Here is a 22,129-nt window from a genome sequence, read left to right as displayed (position 1 = left end):
CACATTCTGACCGGTCTTTCTGTTCCTGCCCTTTTCAGGCTGCAATGTGTTACGTTCATGTCGCTGCTCTGGTGGCTGAGTTTCTTCACCGCAAAAGTAAGACACCTTTGTTCTTTTGAGATGGGAATGAATGTCCATCCACCCAAGTTTTGCCCTGAGTAGTTTATATCTCGCAGTATGGTGTCATTAAGCTCAGAAAATGATGCCCCCCCATCAGACTCAATCATTGTTCAACAGAAATGGTTCTAGAAGAAAAGCAGTGCTGTTCCTTGGTGTTCGCCTTTCTGTAGTGCTTATAAGAGTACAGGGCAGAGCCAGGCCTGGTGTCCACGGCTTCGTTCCAAGCTGTCTCCCTGGAAGACTGCCACCAGTGAAATTCTTCTCAGGGCTCGTGAGCAGCTCAGAATAAATACAGCCCACTTGTTTTCCCCTCTTCCTTCTCAATTATACCTACAACTACCGCCCTCCGCCTGCCCCCTGTCTCTCCAGCCACATTAGGGCAATAGTACTTGAGTAGCAAAAACCCTCAAAGGGCATCAGAATCCAGCAGGGCTCTAATTCAGTATATTGCCCCAAAGCTTTGCCTTTCTAAAAAACAGTATCTCTGGCAACTGTAACTAACTGCTCAAATAGTAGAAGAGTCGAGTCAAATTTTGAAATGTACTGGGCAGCCGAGATTCCAGTCACGAAATCTCCCACTGTCTATCACAATATCCGAAGCAACTTCCTTTTAGGCAGCCCAAGGGGTAGCATGATAGCAAAATGAAACCAGCTTGGGAAAAGCACATAGCATTCTTTGGCCCTGGTTGTGGAAATACAACCAGGTTTTGTTTGGGTTTGGCTTTCAGTCAGTTATTCATCCTTCATTTCAGTGTTTCTCTGCCTCGTACTACTACCTGATAGTAAAACCCTCAGGAAGAAGGGAAATGAAAAACAAAACAAAAAAACTTTTTTGAAAAATATTCTCCACAAAGAGAATACGATGTAAATGTAGATTTATTTGATATATATTTTAAAGTTAAATTTTTATGTTTGATACTATAATGCTTTTAAGCAACCTGGGTGTTCTAAATGGATATATTTCCTCTAGGTTATATTTTTCTTTTGTTCTTTTTAGTACATAAGCAGATTAATAGAGACATGGATTAATTGTTAGAATAAGGCCGCACTCCAGGGTTTTGGTGGTTTTGTTTTTATTTTGCTTTCCTTTTGTTGTTTTGTTTTACATCAGTGTGAAATTACATACCTGTGATGTTGTAGTCTAAGTAAATAAAAAGCATGGCTGGCAAATTAACTGACAAATATAAGTTCCTAAGCATGGTACTAAATAATTTTAGGGAAGTCAGAGAAATTAGACTAGTATTACCTCACGAAATTAGGCTAATATTACTTCACCTTTCTAATAACTACAGATATGAAAGAAGACTTTTATGTCCACTAACTATAAAACTGTACCCTTTTGTTCTTTGTTTTTGACTTGAGTTCTAATATAGTAAAAAAACTTTTACCTAAAGGTTTTCGGGGTTTTTTTGTACAAGTGCAAAGATCTTAAAAGTGAGCAAATATCAAGATTTATTTATATTTTTAATGTAATTTATAAATCCTTAAGGAGCCCTGGTTGCATAGTGGTTACGCAATGAGCTGCTAACTGCAAGGTCAGCAGTTCAAACCTACCAGCCAGTTCCAAGGGAGAAAGGCAGGCCTTTCTACTCCCGTAAAAAGTTACAGTCTCAGAAACTCCGAAGAGACAGTTTTATCCTACCTTATAGGGTTGCTATGAGTCAGAACTGACTCGACGGCAGTGAATTTGGTTTTGTTAAAAATCCTTATGTTTCATAAATACAGGATTGGACAAAATAGCAATCAAAATGGAACACAAGGGGGCTTCAAAAAAAGTCCATGGGTAAATGGAATTAAAAGATAATGGAATTTTTCCGTGAACAGTTTGCAATTCCCTTGTGAAAAATCTTGCTATCACTTTTAGAATATCAGCATGAAGCAGCTAGCCTAGACACCAAACACTGTGACGTGTTGCAACAACTGGAACCTAGCGCTTTTTACCACTTATATTAATATTTATTTCGTAACATTTTCAAAGGTTTTTGTTATAGAATGTACCTGTCATACAAATTACAGGCTCCCCCTTCTCTGAAGCAGGAAAAAATGTTTTGCATTTTAAACAAAAGGAATGGTCAACGTAGAAGTTTACATATTTATTAATAGTTACCATCTACCTTAAAGCCTGGAAAATACTACTTGCCTAAGTTAGATAACCACATTTTAAAATGGAGGTGGTAATAACATTTCTCAGAAGGAAAATATAATCATTTCGGTTTCAGTGATCCAAAGTGCACCCTCTTTTGTTAATTAACTGATTAAACTCTGGTCATTATGCCAAAGTAGAGGACTAATTTTAAAATGACTTACAAGTTAAAAGCTTAATCTGTTAAACTGCTATCCAGTGTGGAGAGCTCTACAATTCACCATCATTCATGGGACAGAATAAGACCTGGTGGTGCTGTCAGGTAAGCACTGGACTTTTAACCACAAGGCCAGTGGTTCAAAACGCCAGTTGTCCCAATAGAGGAAAGATGAAACTCTCTGCTCCTGTCAAAATGCGTAGCTTCCGAACACCCCCGTGCAGGATCACTAAGACTCACAGGGAGCGAGTAGATAAAACTTGGATATTTGCAAAGTAAATAAAAGTGCATTTGATTGTAGAGTTGAAGGGACAAAAGCTTAAACAAAGATCATTAGGCAAATCTAGATCCCTTTTTTCCTATCATTAAGTACTATTTAGTAATAATGACAACCCCAAAGCAAATCCACTGTGGCCATACAATTGATTCCAATTCACAGGGAGCCTATATAGAAAACTGAAGCTGTCTGCTCTTATAAAGATTTATGGTTCCATAAAAACCGACCTTATGGTTAGTAGCCCATTGCCTAACCTACAGGGCCACGAAGGCTCCCTTAAGAAAAACAAACGGGAAGGAGAAATCATGTAGAACATGTTTTTGGTCCATATTCTTTGCCAGAAGTTTGCCGGTTTCTCAGATGTCTAAGCTCTTTCCCTTGATGGTCATTATGAAATGTTTTCAAAAGCGGAATAAAATACTATCAGCTAACATATTGAAGGCAGTTCCCCTTCTGTTCAAGAGTTGTTAAGGGGACAATAAATGTTTGTCCTATGAGATAGCTGCCGCATTGGGCAAGGAATTAGGTCCTTGCCTTTCCCGGGGTGGCGTTATTTCAGGCACTGAGAGGGATGAGACAGCTCTTCTGACCTCCAGCCACATCCACACCTCCAGGCTGCTTTCAGGCAAACCTGAGCTCTTACTCTTGGTACCACACAGACAGACTTTTAACGAGTATCATTCTTTTCTCTTTACTAAAATCACTTCTGACCTGGTAATGCTGGGTCTTGCATAATACTTCCCACCCCTGAAAATACACAGTGAGAAACCAGATCAGATTTCCTTGGTTTGGTTCCAACTGAGAACCACAATATTTCTAGGCTCGTGTACCCTGGAGGCTAGACTATGTACTTGACTTGCTTCACTTTTCCTGAGAGAGGGCACAACTGTTTTCCCCTGGGGAAGACAAGAGTCACGTCTCTGCATTCTTCCCTCCACCACATACCAGCTGAGAGTCAGCAAAGATTCAGGCCCGCAGGGCTCCTCCATCGACCTAGGAAATGGAATTTCCTTTCCCATAGAGCTGATTCTTTTCATTCCTTATAGGGTAATATTAGTCCCTTTCCCAAATCTTTGTACCCAGACTCTGTTAGCTTAATTCTGCAAGGCTTCTTAAGGCCTTTTTCTTCTTGCCCTCCTCTCAGGGCTCTGATATTGTACCTTCTTCTTCTCTCAGGGATTGCACTGTTCCTCCCATCCTCCCCTATTTGCATGGCCTGGGAGGGGCTCTACTTGCACAGTCTGATTATCAACTAGGATTACCAACTCCTCTGCTACATCTTTCCCCAAAGCAAGAAGCCCAGAATGTGGAAACTATAGCTGTGAAGGGCAAAGTCAAGGTCTCTAGGTCAAATACCAGAGAGCCTGCCAGGCACTTCCCTGGGACCACCTGACAGGGCTGTTTAGGACAGCATGAGATATCATAAACCAGCGGTTCTCAACCTGCGGGTTGCAACCCTTTTGGGGGTTGATCAACCCTTTCACAGGGGTCACATAAGACCATTGGAAAACACCACGCCTCTATCCGTCTCCATGCAGGTCCGCTTACATGCAGATATACCCACAAAAGAGTACCCAGCGTGAAGACTGTTACCCATGCTACACCATGCTTGAAGACAAAATTTCATTGATATGTAATTAAAAATAAACATTTGACAATATATAATTACATACTGTTGTGTGATGAATCAGTATGCTTTAATTATATTCAATTTGTCACAATGAAAATACATCCTGCATATCAGATATTTACATGATGATTCATAACAGTTGCGAAATTATAGTTATGAAGTAGCAACGAGAATAATTTTATGGTTGGAGGTCACCACAACATGAGGAGCTGTATGAATGGGTTGTGCCATTAGGAAGGTTGAGAACCACTGTTGTAAACAGATGCCTGTCTTGGTTGGAATACACACACTGGTTAGCTCTAGACTCAACAACTAGTTTCATCTGCAAACTTCTTCCAGCATTAAGGGGAGTCAGAATTTGCCTCAAGCAATTTAAAGACCCTCACAAATAAAAGGTTCTTTGATAATTTATGCAAACAAGGGAATATTATTTTTGCCTGGGTAGATATTTCTAAACCATTGGCTCTTGGGGCTATGCAATCAATGTCACGGAGTTGTACATGCAGAAATGGTTGAACTCGTGTAGGTGTTGCTCTGTATATGCTCAACAATAACAAAATATATACAACTGAAAGGGGAAAGAATCCACCTGCCCTTGCTGGGCCTCCAACTCTCTCTCTCAGAAGTGTGGAGATTATTAGGTAACATATTCTGTTAAAGGGGCCCTGGTGGCATAGTGGTTGCTCATTAGGCTGCTAACTGCATTGTTAGCAGTTCAAATCCACCATAACCTCTGCTGGCAAAAGAAGAAACTTTGCTCCCCACGAGATTTCCAATCTGTGAAACCCACGGGGGCAGTTCAACTCGCCATGGAGGCAGTTCAACTCTATCCTATAGGATCACTCTAAGTCAGATTCGACTCAACAGCAGTGAGTTTGAATTTTTTGTTTGAGTTCTGCTTGTTCTAGCAGATATCTTGCCTGTGAGATGTATTTCTAGTTAGCTGTCAATTTGACAAGAAGAACTGGCAAAATCAATGGCCTGAGACATGATATTTTCTCCACCAGATCTCAAAAATCTCAATATGACATCTGACTTTCTAAAACCTCCCTCCCTCCCCAGCCCTCTGACCCCAGAAACTGAACCAGCTACTTGGTTGTAAGTACATCTAAGCCTCGTTATTAGAGGTTGTGGAATAATAAAATGACAGTATCTATCTGCTCCCTTTATTACCAGAAATCAAAGGTGTCATTGTCTAACCGATGCTGTTATAAGGAGGATTTATCCTTCCTGAACTCTAAAATCACAGCACACTTAGATGAGGGGTACAGCAGAAGTGCCCACATGGCTCCTATGTCTAAAATCTGTATGACCATCCACACCTAGACTCATGCTGGATTGGAACAATTTGGTCCACAGCCTCACAGCAGCTGTTCCCAGCTGGAGTTCACTTCCTGCTCCCCAGGGGGCCAGCTGCAGCGTGGCCTCTGCCAGCTGGCAGTAATCATTGTATTCTGTCTTGGAAAAACTAGTTTATTTATGGGTAGACTTGTTGTACTAATTCACAAAGTGTATATTAGGCTCTGTTCTAAACGATTGATGATGTTTAAAAAAAATTTCAGAGAGATAAACAGTTCCAAAAACACACTATCAGAGTTGGGTCTGCCTAATGCCCAAAGCGATGGTTCTTCCAATGCCTCCCCCTGTGTTTCTGAGGCTCCTGCATCCCTGCCATCTGTCTTACTTCCTGCCTCTTTTCCAAGTCCTAGGCTGGTCTTCCTCCAACAATTCATGTTCTTTACTGTCTCCAGTGAAATTAAGAACTGCAGATGGTTACAAAAGATCATTCAGCGATTAAGTGGAGAGAGAGAGAGTGCATGCCCTTCCTTGTTTAGGTTAAAGGCCAAAAATATACACCAGGCCAAAGTGTAACTGAAATGTCTTAACTCCCAGTAGGGAAGCACTCGCCACACTAGTCACTGAAGGCACCTTGAGTTTTCTTCTTAGGAAAAGTCCGGTGGTTGATGTAGTAAACAGAAATCATTTATAAAATTACTGTTGTTGTTTTACCACCTGGATATTGCATGTATAGCTTTTATCTGTCCAGAATGATCTGCTTTCAAGGATAAGCAAGTCTTTGAGGCTGTCCATTATTTATAAAACATTCTTTAATGCAATTATTTTGTGAATTTTTATTCTCACAGAACTATTCCCTAATGGATGTTCAGCCTTCAAGAAAATTACACCCAATATTGATGAAGAAGGGGCAATGAAAGAAGATGCGGGAATGATGGATGTTCATTATACTGAAGTAAGATCCGAGGGCTGCAGTCACAGTTATATCATTTACCTTCTTAGTATTTATTTCTAGGAAACATTGCTTTACAGTGAACTGAATTGTGGTGGTTACCAGAGGTTAATGAACTTGAAGTATTACAACTGCTCAGGATAAAGAGGTCCTGTATAGAATGCGAAGCTCTGTCTCTGGAACTGTTGAAGATTTACTATCCACAAGTCACCATCTCAGCAACCAGATCTTGGTCAATTGACTTTGTTAGGGTGGGGGAGAAATCTCCATAAAAAATAGAGTTACTATTATCCTTTATTTTATTATTTTTGTTATCAAGTTTTTTCAAAACCATTTTATTGGGAGTTAATACCAATATCATACCATTCCATAGTTCAGTCACATCCAGCAGTATGGTACAATTGCTGCCACAATCAGTTTCCAAACATTTTTTTTTCGTTCTTGAACTCCTGGATATCAGCTCCCCTTTATCGCCACGGCCCCCCCACCAGTGGTACTCCCAGGAACCCTTATATTCTACTTGTTGTCCCAATAGGTTCATCAACCCTGGGTTTCATAAACTAAAAAACATATAACAAAAATTCAAGAGGGTGACCCCCAATGTCGTAATACATCTGGGATAAGCCCAAAACAAAAAAATGAAAATGTTGAAAACCAGATCAGGCCTCAAATGCATCGGTGGTGGGGCGGGGTTGGGGGGGTGTCGAGAATCACCTGACAAGATTCAAGCCGTTCATGTCAAGTTTATCCTTTTGGTCTTCTGCAGTCACCTCTCCAAAGCACTCTGTTTGGTAACCACTTTCCTCCCACTCCTCTAATGATGGAGAGAGGGAAATCACCAGAGACTTATTTCCTATGTAGATCCCACAAATGTATCTGGGGATCCCACTGTCATCCACAGCCTTCGGCACACCAGATTCTATTGTACTATTTTTAAACTTGAAAATCTCAGCTTTAAATGACATATGGCTAGAAAACCTTTTTTGAAGGACTAGTTTTATTCGTTACGTACAAAAACCAGGGATGTGTGAGCTAGCCCAGCTTGGTAGTGAGTTCTTTGGCCTTGGCCTTTTCCAGCTTGGCGATTTGGGCCACTGACTTGGGACCCAGCACATTTTCACCACGGTGGCAGTGGATCTCATCAAACCTGTCATTATAGGTGGTCCTGATGACTTCCATCAGCTTAGCCAAAGCTCCTTTGTCTTCTGAGTTCACCTGTGTGAAGGCGACGGTGGTGCAGGTCTTCCTGTGCTCCAGGTGCTCCGTCCGGGCTTTGCTCTTGATGATGCAGTAGAGGCCCCACAGTTTATGGCACAGGGCTGGCAGGAAGACCTCCAGCTCAATGGGGTCCACGTCATGTGTGATCACCACCAATTGAGCCTTCTTGTTCTCCACCATAGTGGTGACGTTGTTGACCCCTACTTGCAAGACAGGTGGCCTCTTGGTGGGGACGTCCCCTGTGCCGGCAGCCTTCTTCTCGGCCCAGGCCAACAGCTTCTGCTTCTTCTCCTGCTTTGTCTCAGTTAGTACATGTGGGCCAGCTTTAGCAGCTGGGTGGCTGCCGGTCCAAGGCCTGGGGGAACTGGTTGATGGCAAGCTTGTACAGGATGGTGAGCCGGCACTGAGCCGGATGTAATGCGGCCACCGGACGAAGCAAGTGAGGTCCCTTTGGGGCTGGATGTCCTGGCTGATGCCAGAGTTCTTGGGCTGCTTCTCAAATGGGGGTTCACCATTTTCTTGGCCTCCTACTTCTTCACGACTGCCAACACCGGCATCTTGCCTGGCTGGACAAGAGAGCGATATGGTGTTACATTTTATCCTAACTGCATCTGCAGTCATCTACTTTCCAATGCATTCCTGCATGATAGCAAGGCAAGTCACCTCCTTGGTCTGTGGTCAGAGGGAATTCACTGGAGACTTAATCCACGTGGATTTCCCCTTCACTTTATCTTCCAACTAAGAAAACTTTACACTCGAGCAAAAGAGAGATCAAATAATATGATATTAAAGTTTAACTTATGTCTGCCATAATAGGCTTTACAGTGTTCCCTGTCTCATAATGAAGCAACACGGCAGAGAACCTGCCTAGCATCCATGAAACGTATATCACCCCTCTATAGGTATATCCGAGAAACTGCTTAGACAGGGGAGACCTCACCGCAGCTTGGGGTTAGAGTTTCATGATGTGCGGAGAGAGAGAAGACAATCCTGTTTTTGCCATACAACATTTGCTGTATGCAAACCAGCATACAGTCCTACCAGAGTGATACGGAAACTTTAACTGGAAATTCCGAGCTTTTTGAGCAAGATAGTGACAAGATAAAAGCAAGGAAATGAGCGTGTTTATTTGGTGATTACGTAGGATGTGGATTGGAGGTAGCTGGCTAGGAGCTTGGAGGCACCAGGATGGTGGCAGGTTTAGAAAGCGGTTTGAAGACAGGAGGACTTGCCAGCTTTGGGGGAGAGAGAGTCAGTGATGTGGCTGAGACCTTGGGTCTCGATGTTAGGAAAAAAACGATGTATGGCTGCAGGGAAGATGACGAATCCCATTTTAGATGTGTATTGAGTTTGAAACAAACATGTATTAGAAAGGGAAATAATCGCCATGCAAGTCTGAGGCAAGAGATCAGGGTTGGAGATACACATCTGCAAATGTTATTCAAAGGAGAACCAAAGCAGGGTGAGTCTAGGAAAGTAGTAAAGAGAAGATAGCAAGTGGAGATCAGAGAAACAACAACAAAACCGTGGAAAAGTTCACCGAGAAGGAAAAAGGGGGGAAATAAAAGAAAAACAAACCAGAGAGCTCTAGGAGTGTGGTGCCCCATAGAAATGGTTTTGTTTTTGTTTTTCCTCTTAAGTGACACTAAGAGACATAAATATTCCGGTTATAATTGTAGTAGTATATTTAATATTTTATGAATGTATATTTACAATACATGCAAATCTAAAAGTTAACTGATTTGACTAGCTACATGCTTTACCTACTGTTTCTTTCGGGATTTCACTCTTGATTGGTCAGGCTATCTGGGTGACTTCATAATACCTGGCGTTTCAAAAAGGTCATGGAAAAATTCCCTTTGCATTCCATTTTCCGTGAACCTTTTGAAGCTCCCGAGTAGATGAGAAAGCCCTTTACAACTCATTAAGTGCCGCATGAGTGTCAGGCTTGATTATTAGCGGGGAGGTTTCTAAAAGGCAAGTTGGCTTTTGTTTAAGTGTGTAATTGTTTAATACACATCTGCTTAATTAATTCATCATAACAGGGAGTCAGGACCCTTGAAGTTAAAACTCAACTGAATTTTTGACTGCAGTTTGGGGTAATTTAATGCACATTTGGGGGTCATGGTTAGCCTTCAATGATGTTCCAAAGACTGCCTACTTTTATTGGTTGAGACCGAGAACATTTAGTCTGCGAACTAAGTGGGTTGACCCGTGGCTGCAACAATGGGCTCAAGCATGGGAATGACTTGGGGGATGTCGCAGGACCTGGCAGTGCTGTGACATTTTGTTGGGCATGTGGTCACCATGGGTTAGAACCAACTCAATGGCACCTAAGAGCAACAAGTGGGTTCAGTACCACGGAAGTTACATCGTGCCAGGCAACATCTGCTTACTCATCAAAATGGCCTGGGGCCCGCCCGACCCTATTCTGTGTGTATCATAGACCAGGAATGTTCCTTATTGACCACTAACTGTAATCAGTGTTCTGCATAAACATTCTCATTGGGATTGTTTTTGCATTTATTTGATATAAACAGTAGCCCCATGTTCTACCAAGTGCAGTTGTCAGTTTATATAATAATGCTATCTCTTCATGCCTTAACCAACAGTACAAATTATTGCCCATTTATTGCCTGTAGACAAAACATAATAAAAACTCATAGGGCGGAGTAGAACCGCCCATGTGGGTTTTCTGAGACTGCAAATCTGGACAGGAGTAGAATGTCTCATCTTTCCCCTGCAGTGACTGGTCGGTTCCAATGCCATCCTGGTGGTTAGCAGCCTCGTGTAACCCACAAGACCGCCAGCGTGTGTCATTGCCTGTGTGCATGAGTTAAAACATAAGAATGAAACGTGGTTTCTAAACCTGTCTTTCTGACTTTTGATTTGTAGCAGCTTAAGCTGTAATGAACACCCAATAAAAGGCCCGCATTTTGAAGTGAGCTGTTAAATGACTTTGACCATTGTTTACACCTATTTATAAGTTGTAGAATTAGTCATAGTAGTTGGAAAATCCTCCAGTAAGTTCCCTTGTGCCTGCTCCCAGTCAGTCTCCCCAGCACGATCTGATTTCTGTCACCATACATTAGTTGAACCTGTATGTTCAAGTCATAAATATAGAATAATTTGTACTACACTTAAACAAATCTAGCTTCGCTTGCTTAATCGAATGTTACTGAGATTCATCTGTAGAGTTAAATATAAGCCATTAAAACCAAAATCACTGCCATTGAGTTGACTCCAACGCATGATAGGACAAGGTAAAGCTGGCCCTGTGGGTTTCTGAAACTCTAACTTTTTCCAGGAGTAGAAAGCCTTACCTGTCTCCTTGAAGCAGCTGGTGGTTTTGATCTGCCAACCTTATGTGTAGCAGCCCAAAACATAACATCTTTGTCACCAGGGCTTTTGCTCAATTGAGCATAATTTTTAAAAAATTTCTTTGCTAAAAATATTCTGTTGTAAGGATAGGTGATTGCTTATTTTTCTATTGATGGAGTTTGGATTGTTTCTAGTTTGGCGCTGTTAGGAATAAGGCTGCTATAAATAAACAGTAGTTAGTAGGGTTTTATATTTTATTTTGTTTTATCTGTATAGACTTATGTTTTCCATTCTTTTGAGTAAGTACCTAGAGTGAAATGGCAAGATGTGAGGAAAATACATATTTATAAGAAGTTGCCCAATATTTTTTCAATGATTAGACCATTACCTACCCCTACCACCAATGACTATGACTTCTACTTGCTCCACATGCTAGCCAATACTTTTGTTGTTTGTATTTTTAATTATGACTTTCTTTTTCTTAAGTAGTTTTATTGTCACAACATCCACATATCATAAAATTCAGTAGTTCAGTCATATCAAAAGAGGTATGCAGCTTTTATCACAGTAATCCTGTATTCATTATTATTAATGTGATTATTTTTTAAATTGTGGTAATAACATTCACAACAAAACATTCTCCAATTCAACTTCTACATATATAATTCAATAAATTGGCTATACTCTTTGTGTTGTGCAACCATTATTGATATCCTTTCCAAATTATTCCATCACCATTAACTTAAACTCAGTGTCCACCTAAGCAAAAACTCCTCCTCCTCCATCCTTGGTAACCATTGGTTAATTTTGGCTGCTGCTGCTACTGTTGCCACTGCTGCTGCTTCTTCCTTTTTTTTTTTTAAGTAGTTTCTTGATATAAAATTCACACGTAAAAATATTAAACGGTGAATTTGTGTGTCATCCTATGTAGGGGCCATGCTAATCTCTTTTGTTCCAATTCTAGTATATGTGCATCCAAAGTGAGTACTATATAACTTTCCAAACCCTGAAAACTCTAATACCATTGAGATGAGAGCTACTCATTAGCCACCCAGAAGGCAGAATAGACCTACCCCACAGGGCTTTTCAGACTGTGAATTTTTATGCCATCAGACTTCCACATCTTTCTTCCACAGAGTAACTGGTAGATTTGAACCACCAAACATGCCGTTAGCAGCCTAACGACTGTGCCAGCAGGGCTCCATTACTGGAACTTAGCCCCTCACAAATTGGGAGTTGTAACCCAAGAGTCTCTAGGAGGTACAGATGGTTAATACAGTTGGCTGGTAAGTGAAAGGTTAGAGGTGCAGATCCACCCAAAGGTGCATCAGTAGAAAGGCCTGGTGATCTACTTCCAAAAACCTAACCTATTGCAAAACCTGTGGAATATAAGTAGTTCTACACCGACGACATGCGGGTGTTATGAGTCAGAATTAACTCAAAGGCAACTGATTAACCCCAACCCTCTGGTAGTGTTTGGCTGTTGAAGTGTAAAGTATTGCTTTACTTCATGGTCAGTTGGTGTTGGCAGGAACAAGGCAAGTAGCAGCAGCCGGCCGCAATGAGCCATGACACTCTGGGCTCTTGGGTCACTGGAAGTGGTTTTAAATGTCTCTGGGGGGATATTTTGTAAGTGGAGCCTGAGGGCCTGGTTCAGGATCATAGGACTGGGCTTCTCTTGCTAGCAGGGCATGCCAGGTTGTGGTATTGAATGTCTCCAAATCAAGAGACTGGCCACATGTACCACAACATGGCCTTGCTACTGCTATTTTTGCATATGATTTGTGTGCAATTATTGTTAGGGGCCTTCAAATTGATTCCAACACTGCCCCATCCTGTGCTACCCTCACTCTTTTTATGTTCGTGCCTATTCAAAAGCATCAGTTCTTTCCTAGGCTTCCTCATACATCGTTCAGTGTTCACATATAAGGCGATTGAAAATGGCATGGCTGGCTTCAGGCATGCCTTAGTCCTTCCTCAAAGTGACATGTTAGCTCTCTTTGAACAGGTCTTTTGTAGCATATTTTCTCAGTATAATGTGTTGTTTCGTTTCTTGACTGCTGCTGCTTCTGTGATCCAGGAAGAAGGAGCAGGGAGTGAGTGTTGATGGATCCTGGCAAGATGACATCCTTTTTCAACCTCAATACTTTTTCCCATTTATTACAATGATACCTATCGGCCCAGGTGCGGGGATGTTGGTCTTCTTTATGTTGAGTTGTAATCCGTACTGGAGGCTTCCATCCTTGATCTTCATCAGCAAGTGTTTCAAGTCCCCTTCCCTTTCAGCAAGCAAGGTTGTGCCATCTGCATACCGCAGGTTGTTGGTCAGACTTCCTCCAATCTTAATGTCTTGTTCTTCTTTATGTACTCCAGTTTCTTGAATTATTTCCTCATTATACAGACAGAATAAGTATGATTACAGAAAATAACCTTGATGCTTACTTTTTCTGATGTAAAACTAACATAGTATTCCTTCATTCGGTTCGAACAGCTGCTGCTTGGTCCATATAAGGCTCCGGAGTTCCCTTTCTTCTCAACGTTTATATGATCCACATAGTCAAATCCCTTTGCATAGTCAATAAAATACATCTTTCTGGTATTTTCTATTTTCAGCCAAGATGTCAGAAATGATAACCCTCATTCCACATTTGCTTCTGAATCCAGTTTAATTTTTTGGCAGCTCCCTGTTGATGTACTGCTACCACCATTTTTTTCCCTTTGAGGTTTTTAATTATTTTTTTAAATGATTTTATTGGGGGCCCATACAACTCTTATCACAATCCGTACATCTATCCATTTTCTCAAGCACATTTGTACATTTGTTGTCATCATCATTCTCAAAACATTGGCTTTCTACTTGATCCCTTGGTATCGCCTCCTCATTTTCCCCTCCCTCCCGCCCCCCCCCCATGAACCCTTGATAATTTATGAATTATTATTTTGTCATGTCTTACACTGTCCAATGTTTCCCTTCACCCACTTTTCTGTTGTCTGTCTCCCAGGGAAGGGGTTATATGTAGATCCTTGTGATCGGTTCCCCCTTTCTACCCCACCTTCCCTCCACCCTCCCAGTCTCCACTCTCACCACTGGTCCTGAGGGGTTCATCTGTCCTGGATTCCCTGTGTTTCCACTTCCTATGTGTACCAGTGTACATCCTCTGGTCTAGCTGGTAGGGTACATTTGGGATTATGATAGTGGGGGCAGGGAAAAGAAGCATTAAAGAACTAGAGAAAAGGTATGTTTCATTGTTACTAAACTGCACCCTGACTGGCTCGTCTCCTCCCTGCGACCCTTCTGTAAGGGGATGTCCAATTGCTACAGATGGCCTTTGGGTCCCCACTCCACACACCCCCTAATTCACAATGATATGATTTTTTTTTCTTTAATGCCTGATACCTGATCCCTACGACACCTCGTGGTCACACAGACTGGTGTGCTTTGTCCATGTGGGCTTTGTTGCTTCTGAGCTAGATGGGCGCTTGTTTATCTTCAAGCTTTTAAGACCCCAGATGCTATATCTTTTGATAGCTGTACACCATCAGCTTTCTTCACCACATTTGCTTATGCACCCTCTTTGTCTTTGGTGATCCTGTCAGGAAGGTGAGCATCATGGAATGCCCGTTTAATAGAACAAAATGTTCTTTAATTGGGATGCCCAATGTGCATCTACTACCTTAATACTAAACCTATAAATATATGCACGTAGATCTATTTTCCCATCATCATATATAAATACATTTACATATGTATATGCCTGTATTTAGACCTCTATAAATGCCCTTTGCCTCCTAGTTCTTTCCTCTATTTCCTTTTACTTTTCCTCTTGTCCCACCATCATGTTCAGCCTTCATTTGGGTTTCAGTAATTTCTCTCGGTTACATTGACCTTGCTGAAGCCCTACAAGGCCTTTTACACCCTCCTTGCCACCAATTTTGGATCACTTGTTTTTCCCTTGTCCTTGAGTTTGTTAGCACAACTTCCTTTCCTCCATCTCCCCCTCTTCCATGTTACACCGGAACCGTTGGTCCTATTGTTTTCTCCTCCAGATTGTTTATCCAGCCTATCTTATCTAGATAGACCTGCAGAGATAATAATATACATAAAAACAAGACAGAGCAAAACAAAGCAACAAAACAATGACAAAAAAAGAGAGAAACCTGTAAATAGTTTAAGGCCTGTTTGTTGACCTTTAAGAGTATTTTCTGGTGGAGTCTAATGGGGTGCCATGCCTGACCCCAAAGTCTGTTTTTGGTACTCCTTCGGAACTTCCTTGCTCGGCTCCACTTGCTGTTTAGTGGTTTGCCTCGGTGTGGTGGGGTCAGATCAGGCGCTGTTCCCGCACTGTGTCTCCAGTGTTGTCCCCTGTAGGACTACGGGTCAGTGAGGGATGTCATGTCTCAAAGTGGGGCCGGCTATATGGTCCTCTCTGCGTTGGCTGCTCTGAGCAGGGATATCGTCCTCAAGGCTTGGTGGGCCAGGATGTGCTCTACTCTCTCTTCCTCCCCCTTCATTTGCTCCTGTGTGCTCTGATCAGACATGCCCGTCTCCCTGAGCAGTAGCTTCAGTGCTGTCCTCTGAAGTAAATTCTTCTGGGGGGAGAGGCATCTGTCCACATAGTTGGGATTGGGGCCAGCCCCTCAGACCTCTTTTTTGGTTCCCTGTTTCATGCTGGTATGTTGCAGTCACATCTTAGATTACCGGGTTGAAATCTGGTCTCTCTTTCCCTGTGGAGATAGAAACAATAAATAATACCCTCCCCTTGGGTGGATTAGTGCCCTGTTCCCCTATTACCCATTTCGTTGTTTTGTCATCCCACCCTTTGTTTTATTTGGCTACAATATGTATCCCTGGATTTGGTCTGGCCCCTGCCATAGTACCTGGACCTCACCCCAGGAATGCTTGTATACAGTAGCTTTTTCCCTGTGCCCCTTTTGCTGTGTGTGTGTGTGTGTGGTTTTTTTGTTTTGCTTACTTCAGCAGATTCATGTTGTGCTTCGCTTACTTTGCTTACCATAATTTTCTCCAGTTCTTCCCATGCAGTGATGTGCTTCATGCTTTTTAGCAATGCAGAGTACTCCTTGTATATATATACCACCGTTTTTTAATCCATTCATCTGTTGATGGAAATTTGGGTTGTTTCTGACTCCTTGCAATTGGCTACCACGATTTTTTAAGTAGCAAAATTTTACCTGTATGTGATATTGATGATGTTGCTCAAAATTTTCCGTGTTCCATTGGGTCACGTTTCTTTGGTATGCACATAAATATGGATCTCTTCCAGTTGGTTGGCCAGGTAGATGCCTTTCATTTTCCTTACCATAGACCACTAATGCTTCAAGCTTCATCAGCTTGTTGAAAAGTGTCAATTGGTATTCCTGGAATGTTGTTTCCACCAATGCTTTCAGTGGTGCTCGGACAAATTCCTTAAGTATCAGTTCTTCATCAAAGGCAACCTCTTGAAATGATTGTTGACCAGTGCTTTCAGTATGGTGACTTTGTGTAATCCATCTTTTGATGCTTCCTGCACAATTCCGTATTTCTCCCACAGAATCTTTACTATCGCAACTTTTGAGGCTTGCATTTTTTTCTTCCGTTCTTTCAGCTTAAGATATGAAGAGTATACTCATCCCTTTTGGTTTTTTAACTCCAAATCTTTGCATGGTTCATTATACTTTTTCTTCACATGCCACCCTTTGATAACTTCTGTTCAGCTTTTTTTCTCCATCACTTCTTCCATTTGCCTTACTTTCTCTATGTTGAAGAGTAACTTTTCAGAGTCTATTCTGGCATCCATTTGGGGCTTTTCTTCTTTTCCTTTCTTTTTAATGATATGTTTTGCTTTCTTCATGTATGATATCCTTGATGTCATCCCACAACTTCTCTGATTTATTTTTTTAGTCATCAGCCTTACATGTATTCAATCTGTTCCTGAGATGGTGTCCAAATTCAAATGGGATATACCAAAGGTCATACTTTGGCTCTATTGAAACTTGTTTTAATTTTCTTCAGCCTCAACTCAAACTAGCATTTGAGCATGGGCATCATCTTTTTCCGCAGATGTAGTTAATTTCATTGCTGATTTCCATATGGCAAAGTTTATATGTATTGTCGCCATGTATATTGTTGAAAAAAATGGGTAAGTCATTGGTCTTGCAAACTGCTATCATGTGATCTGGTTTATTCACCAAGACCACAAATTCTAACTCCTGACCCTTCTTTGTATTTAAGCTGTATTTCAATCACCAGGAGTTATCCGTGTATCTTTGATCTTTGTTTGATCACTTTCAGGCTTTAAAAGTTGGCTAAAAACTTAAATTTCTTCTTTTTTGGCATTAGTGGTCAATGCATACATTTGATTAATAGTCTTATTAACTGGTTTCCTTTGTGGGGTATAAATATTATCTTTTGGCTGGCAGTGTTCTAGTTTAGGATAGATCTTGAAATGTTCCTTTTGATAACGAATTCAATACCATTTCTCTTCAATTTGTCATTTCTAGCATAATAAATCGTATGAGTGATTCCAAATGGCCAATACCAGTCCCTTTTACCCCATCAATGCCTAGGATCTCAATCTTTATGTGTTACAGGTCAATTTTGATGACTTCTGATGTTCTTCGATTCATAGTCGGTACATTGCACATTCTGGTCATTAATGAATGTTTATAGCTATTTCTTCTCATTTTCAGTCATGCCCCATCAGCAAATGAGGGTCTCTGAAGTTTTCCTCTTATAAGTGGCATTCCGGTGTCCTCTTCTCTAGGGATGCCGCTCTTTTCCAGTCATATTTTGAGTGCCTTCCAAACTAAGGACGCTCACCTTTCAGTACTAGGTCAGATAATGATCCGCTGCTATTCATAAGGTTTCCAGGGACCTCTTTTTCCCCCCAGAACTGGACAGCCTATTCCTTCTTAGTTTGTGCTTCATCCACTGAAACCTGTCTACCATGGTATTTGAAATAGCAGTAGTATAGTTTCCAGTATCACAGCAACATGCAATTTACAACACTACCACCAATGGGCAGATGAGTTTGTGGTGTCACAGTTTAGGAGGGTAGAAGTCTGAATTCAGGTATTCAGCTCTAGGCGAACATTTTCTCTCTCAGCTAGCTCTGAGGAATAATTCTTGTTTTTCAGTTCCTTGGTGATGTTCAGGTGCCATGTATACTTCCCCTTCATTTGAACTACCTTCTCTGTTTCTAATCTGAACATTCTTATATTTCAAAAGTGATTGCTTTAAAATACACCTCATAGGGAATCATCTCACTAATATAGCAAGGAAAATCCTGTCCCCACATGGGGATATATCCATAGATAGAAGAATTTAGGATTTGCAGCCGTATTTTGGGGTGTGTGTGAATAATTCAGTCCATAACAAAGAGGAAATGTCACATTTGTGAAGTATTTGGGAAGTAAAACTGGTCGGGCTTGATGAGCTGATAAAAGGATGGGGGGAAAAGGGGTAAAGATTAAAGAAATTGTTCAGAATTACCTGACGGAACATACAGAAAGCTATTTAACAATCTGTTATATACATATTTTTCTTTCCATTTTTATTTATTTTATTTTAATAAATAATTTTATTGGGGGCTCTTAGAGCTCTTTTAACAATCCATGCATTCGTTGTGTCAAGAACATTTGTATATATGTTGCCATCATCCTTTTCAAAACATTTTCTTTCTACTTGAGCCCTTGGTATCAGCTTCTCATTTTTTACACCCTCCCCCACTCTCCCAAACCCTTGATAAATTATAAATTATTAGTACTTTCATATATTATACCACCTGCTCTCTCCTTTCACCCATGACCCTGAGGGCAGGGGTCATACATCAAGCATTGCCATTGATGCCCCCTTTCTTCCCCCACCTTACCCCCACCCTCATGGCATCGCTACACCCATTATAGTTCCTGGGGGTTTATCTATCCTGGATTGCGTGTGTTGAGGGCTCTTATCTGTACCAGTGTACATGATCTGGTCTAGCTGGATTTGTAAGTTATAACTGGGGTCATGATAGGGGGTGAGAGGGGGAAGCATTAAAGAACTAGAAGAATATTGTGTTTTGTCAGTGCTATGCTGCACCCTGACTGACCCTTCCTTGTGACCCTTCTGTGAAGGGATGTCCAATTCTCTATAGATGGGTTTTAGGTCTTTACTCCGCCCTCCCTTGTTCACATAGATATGATTGGTTTGTGTCTTCTGATGCCTGATACCTACTCCCATCGACACCTCATGATCACACAGGCTAGTGTGCGTCTTCCTTGTGGACTTTGTTGCTTCCCAGCTAGATGGCTGTTTGATTATTTTCAAGCCTTTAAGACCCCGGATACTATTAACTTTTAATAGCCAGGCACCATCCACGTTCTTCAACACATTTACTTATGCATCTATTTTGTCTTCAGTGATTTTGTTGGGAAAGTGAGCATAACAAAATGCCAGATTATTAGAACAAAGTGTTTTTGCATTGACGTTAGTCTGCTACCTTAATACTTAACATATATGTACTTGGACCTATAGTCCTATCGTTATATATATAAATAGATTTACATATGTACGTGTCTGTATTTATACCTTGTGTTAGTCTGGGTAGACTAGAGAAACACATCCAGAGAGACACTCATATGTATATAAGAAAGAGCTTTATATGAAGAGTACATTAAGAAAATATCCCAGCCCATTCCAGATCAAGTCCATACGTCTGATATTAGCCCATATATTGGATACCAATCTATAAAGTCCTCTTCAGACTCATTAAACAGATGCAACGATGCCAGATGCAGGAAGATCACAGGCCAGTGGGTGGGAAGTCTTATGGATCCAGTGGTGGTGTAAGCATCTCAGCACTGGCAGGAGTCACTACGTGGCTTCTCCAACTCAGGGCACTAGCATAGTTCCATGTGTCTTGCCAGCTGAATGTCTCCCAGGGAGGCAGCCTGTAGAGAGTCTCGCAGAGAGTGAGCCAATGTCCCATCTCCTGAGAGCTATTTATCTCCTTAGTGACTCCAAATGATGTCATCAAGCTGCGACCTGATTGACAGGTAAACTGTACCCCTTCACTCGTAAGTCTCAAATTGACAGCAGATTCTGTAACTACCACATCCCTCTGTAAATGTCCTATGCCTTTGTTCTTTCCTCTACTTCCTTTTACTTTACTCCTGTCCCACTAACATGTTCGACTTTCATTCGGCTCTCAATATTTCCTCTTAGCTAAATTGCACTTAATCAGACCCCACCAGGCATTCTACGCCCTCCTCGCCATCAATTTTAGATCACTTGTTGTTCCCTTGTCCCTGGGTTTGTTGGCTCCCCACTTCCTTTCCCCACCTCATCCTCTCCCATGTCCCCCCGGGAACCACTGGTTCTATTGATTTCTCCTCTGGAGTGTTTATCTTGCCTATCTTACATAGATAGACATGGGGGGGAGAAGGGGAGCCTATAAATAGTTCCAGGTCTACCTGTTGACCCTCATGAATGTTTCCCGATCGAGTCTGACAAGGTGCCAAGCCCTGTTCCCAAAGTCTATTTTTGGGATTCCTCGGGGACTTTCTTGCTTTGCTCCCCTTGCTGCTCTTTTGTGCTCCCTTCATGTTTCACCCAGATTGGCAGGCTCAGACTGGGTACAATTCCCACACTGTGTCTCCAGTGGTTTCCCCCGTAGCTCTATGGTTCAATGAGGAGACATCGTGTCTCGTGGTGGGGCCGGCCCTAAGGTCCTCTCTGTGCATTGGCTGCTTTGAGCAAAAATATCATCCTCAGGGATTGGTGGGCCAGGATACAGTGTTTTCTTCCCCTCCCTCCCTTTTAGTTTGCTCCCTTGTATTCTAGCAGACCCTCCCCTCTCCCCAGGATTTATCTTCAGTTCTTCATTGTATAAGTCTTAAGTACATCTCTTTATTATAGAAACAACCTGCTAAAACATGGATAGCATCAATAATTGGTTGTTCAGCTAATGGTTCACAAAAATTGTGTGTTTAATAGTAGCTATTTTAACTTTAGCAGGGTTGAACTGTTACCTATCATTCTCACTAACGTCAGGACTGAAAGCCATCTTTACCCAATTAATAGCATTTTAATAAACACCTGACTCAATATCAGCTTGAAAAAATAGTTATGAGGAACAAAAAAAAGTGATCTAAAATTGATGGTGAGGAGAGTGTAGGCTACCTGGTAGGGTTTGATCAAGGGCAATGAGGAATTACTGAAACCGGAATGAAGGCCAAATATGATAGTGGGACAGGAGTAAAGTGAAAGGAAGTAGAGGAAAGAACAAGGAGGCAAAGGGCATTTATAGAGGTCCAAATAAAAGCATGTGCATATGTAAATGTTTTTATATAAAAAAATGGAGAAGATCTATGTACATATATTTATGTTAAGTTTCAAGGTATCAGAGATGTTGGGCCTCTACTCAAGTACCCCTCAATGCAAGAACAGTTTGCTTTAATAACCTTGCATTCCATGACGCTCACCTTCCCCACACGATCCCTGAAGATAAAATGGGTGCCTAGCAAATGTGGTGAAGAAAGCTGATGGTTTCTGGCTATCAAAAGATACAGCATTTGGGGTCTTAAAGGCTTGAAGACAAATAAGCAGCCATGTAGCCAAACAGCAACAAAGTCCACATGGAAGAAGCACACCAGCCTGTGTGATCATGAATTGTTGATGGGATCAGGTATCAGGCATCAAAGACCCCAAACAAAAAATCCTATCAAGGTGAATGAGGGGGAGTACAGAGTGGAGACCCAAAGCCCATCTGTGGAAAATTGGAGATCACCTTACAGAGGGATCACAAGGAAGAGATGTGCCAGTCAGGATGCAACATAGCACCGACGATGAAACATACAACTTTCCTCTAGTTCTTTAATGCTTCCCCTCCCCACACACTATCGTGATTGGAATTGTACCTTACACATTCGGCTAGACCAGAGCATGTTCACGGGTACAGATAAGAGTTGGAAACACAGGGAATCCAGAACAGATAGAACCCTTGTGTTAGGGTTTTCTAGAGAGGTAAAATCAGATC

The 22,129-nt window shown here is 41.6% G+C and overlaps 1 protein-coding gene and 2 pseudogenes across 1 annotated transcript in view; 1 reads left to right on the top strand and 2 right to left on the bottom strand.

The window, feature by feature from the left end:
• Positions 1-22,129, top strand: part of DOCK11 (dedicator of cytokinesis 11) — a 171,006-nt gene that overhangs the window by 130,755 nt on the left and 18,122 nt on the right. The window contains exons 45-46 of the mRNA XM_045298560.1: positions 39-96; positions 6,472-6,578. Coding sequence (XP_045154495.1) covers positions 39-96; positions 6,472-6,578 — 165 coding nt within the window. The remainder of the gene's footprint in view (positions 1-38; positions 97-6,471; positions 6,579-22,129) is intronic.
• On the bottom strand, positions 7,608-8,350 carry LOC105979302 (annotated as a pseudogene).
• On the bottom strand, positions 12,006-12,102 carry LOC115872629 (annotated as a pseudogene).

This window comes from Echinops telfairi, unplaced genomic scaffold (genome assembly GCF_000313985.2).
Source record: "Echinops telfairi isolate 266 unplaced genomic scaffold, ASM31398v2 ScPeMD7_7427;HRSCAF=8465, whole genome shotgun sequence".
NCBI lineage: Eukaryota > Metazoa > Chordata > Mammalia > Afrosoricida > Tenrecidae > Echinops > Echinops telfairi.
The sequence above is the reverse complement of the archived record's forward strand: the minus strand, read 5'-3'. Positions and strand labels throughout refer to the sequence as shown.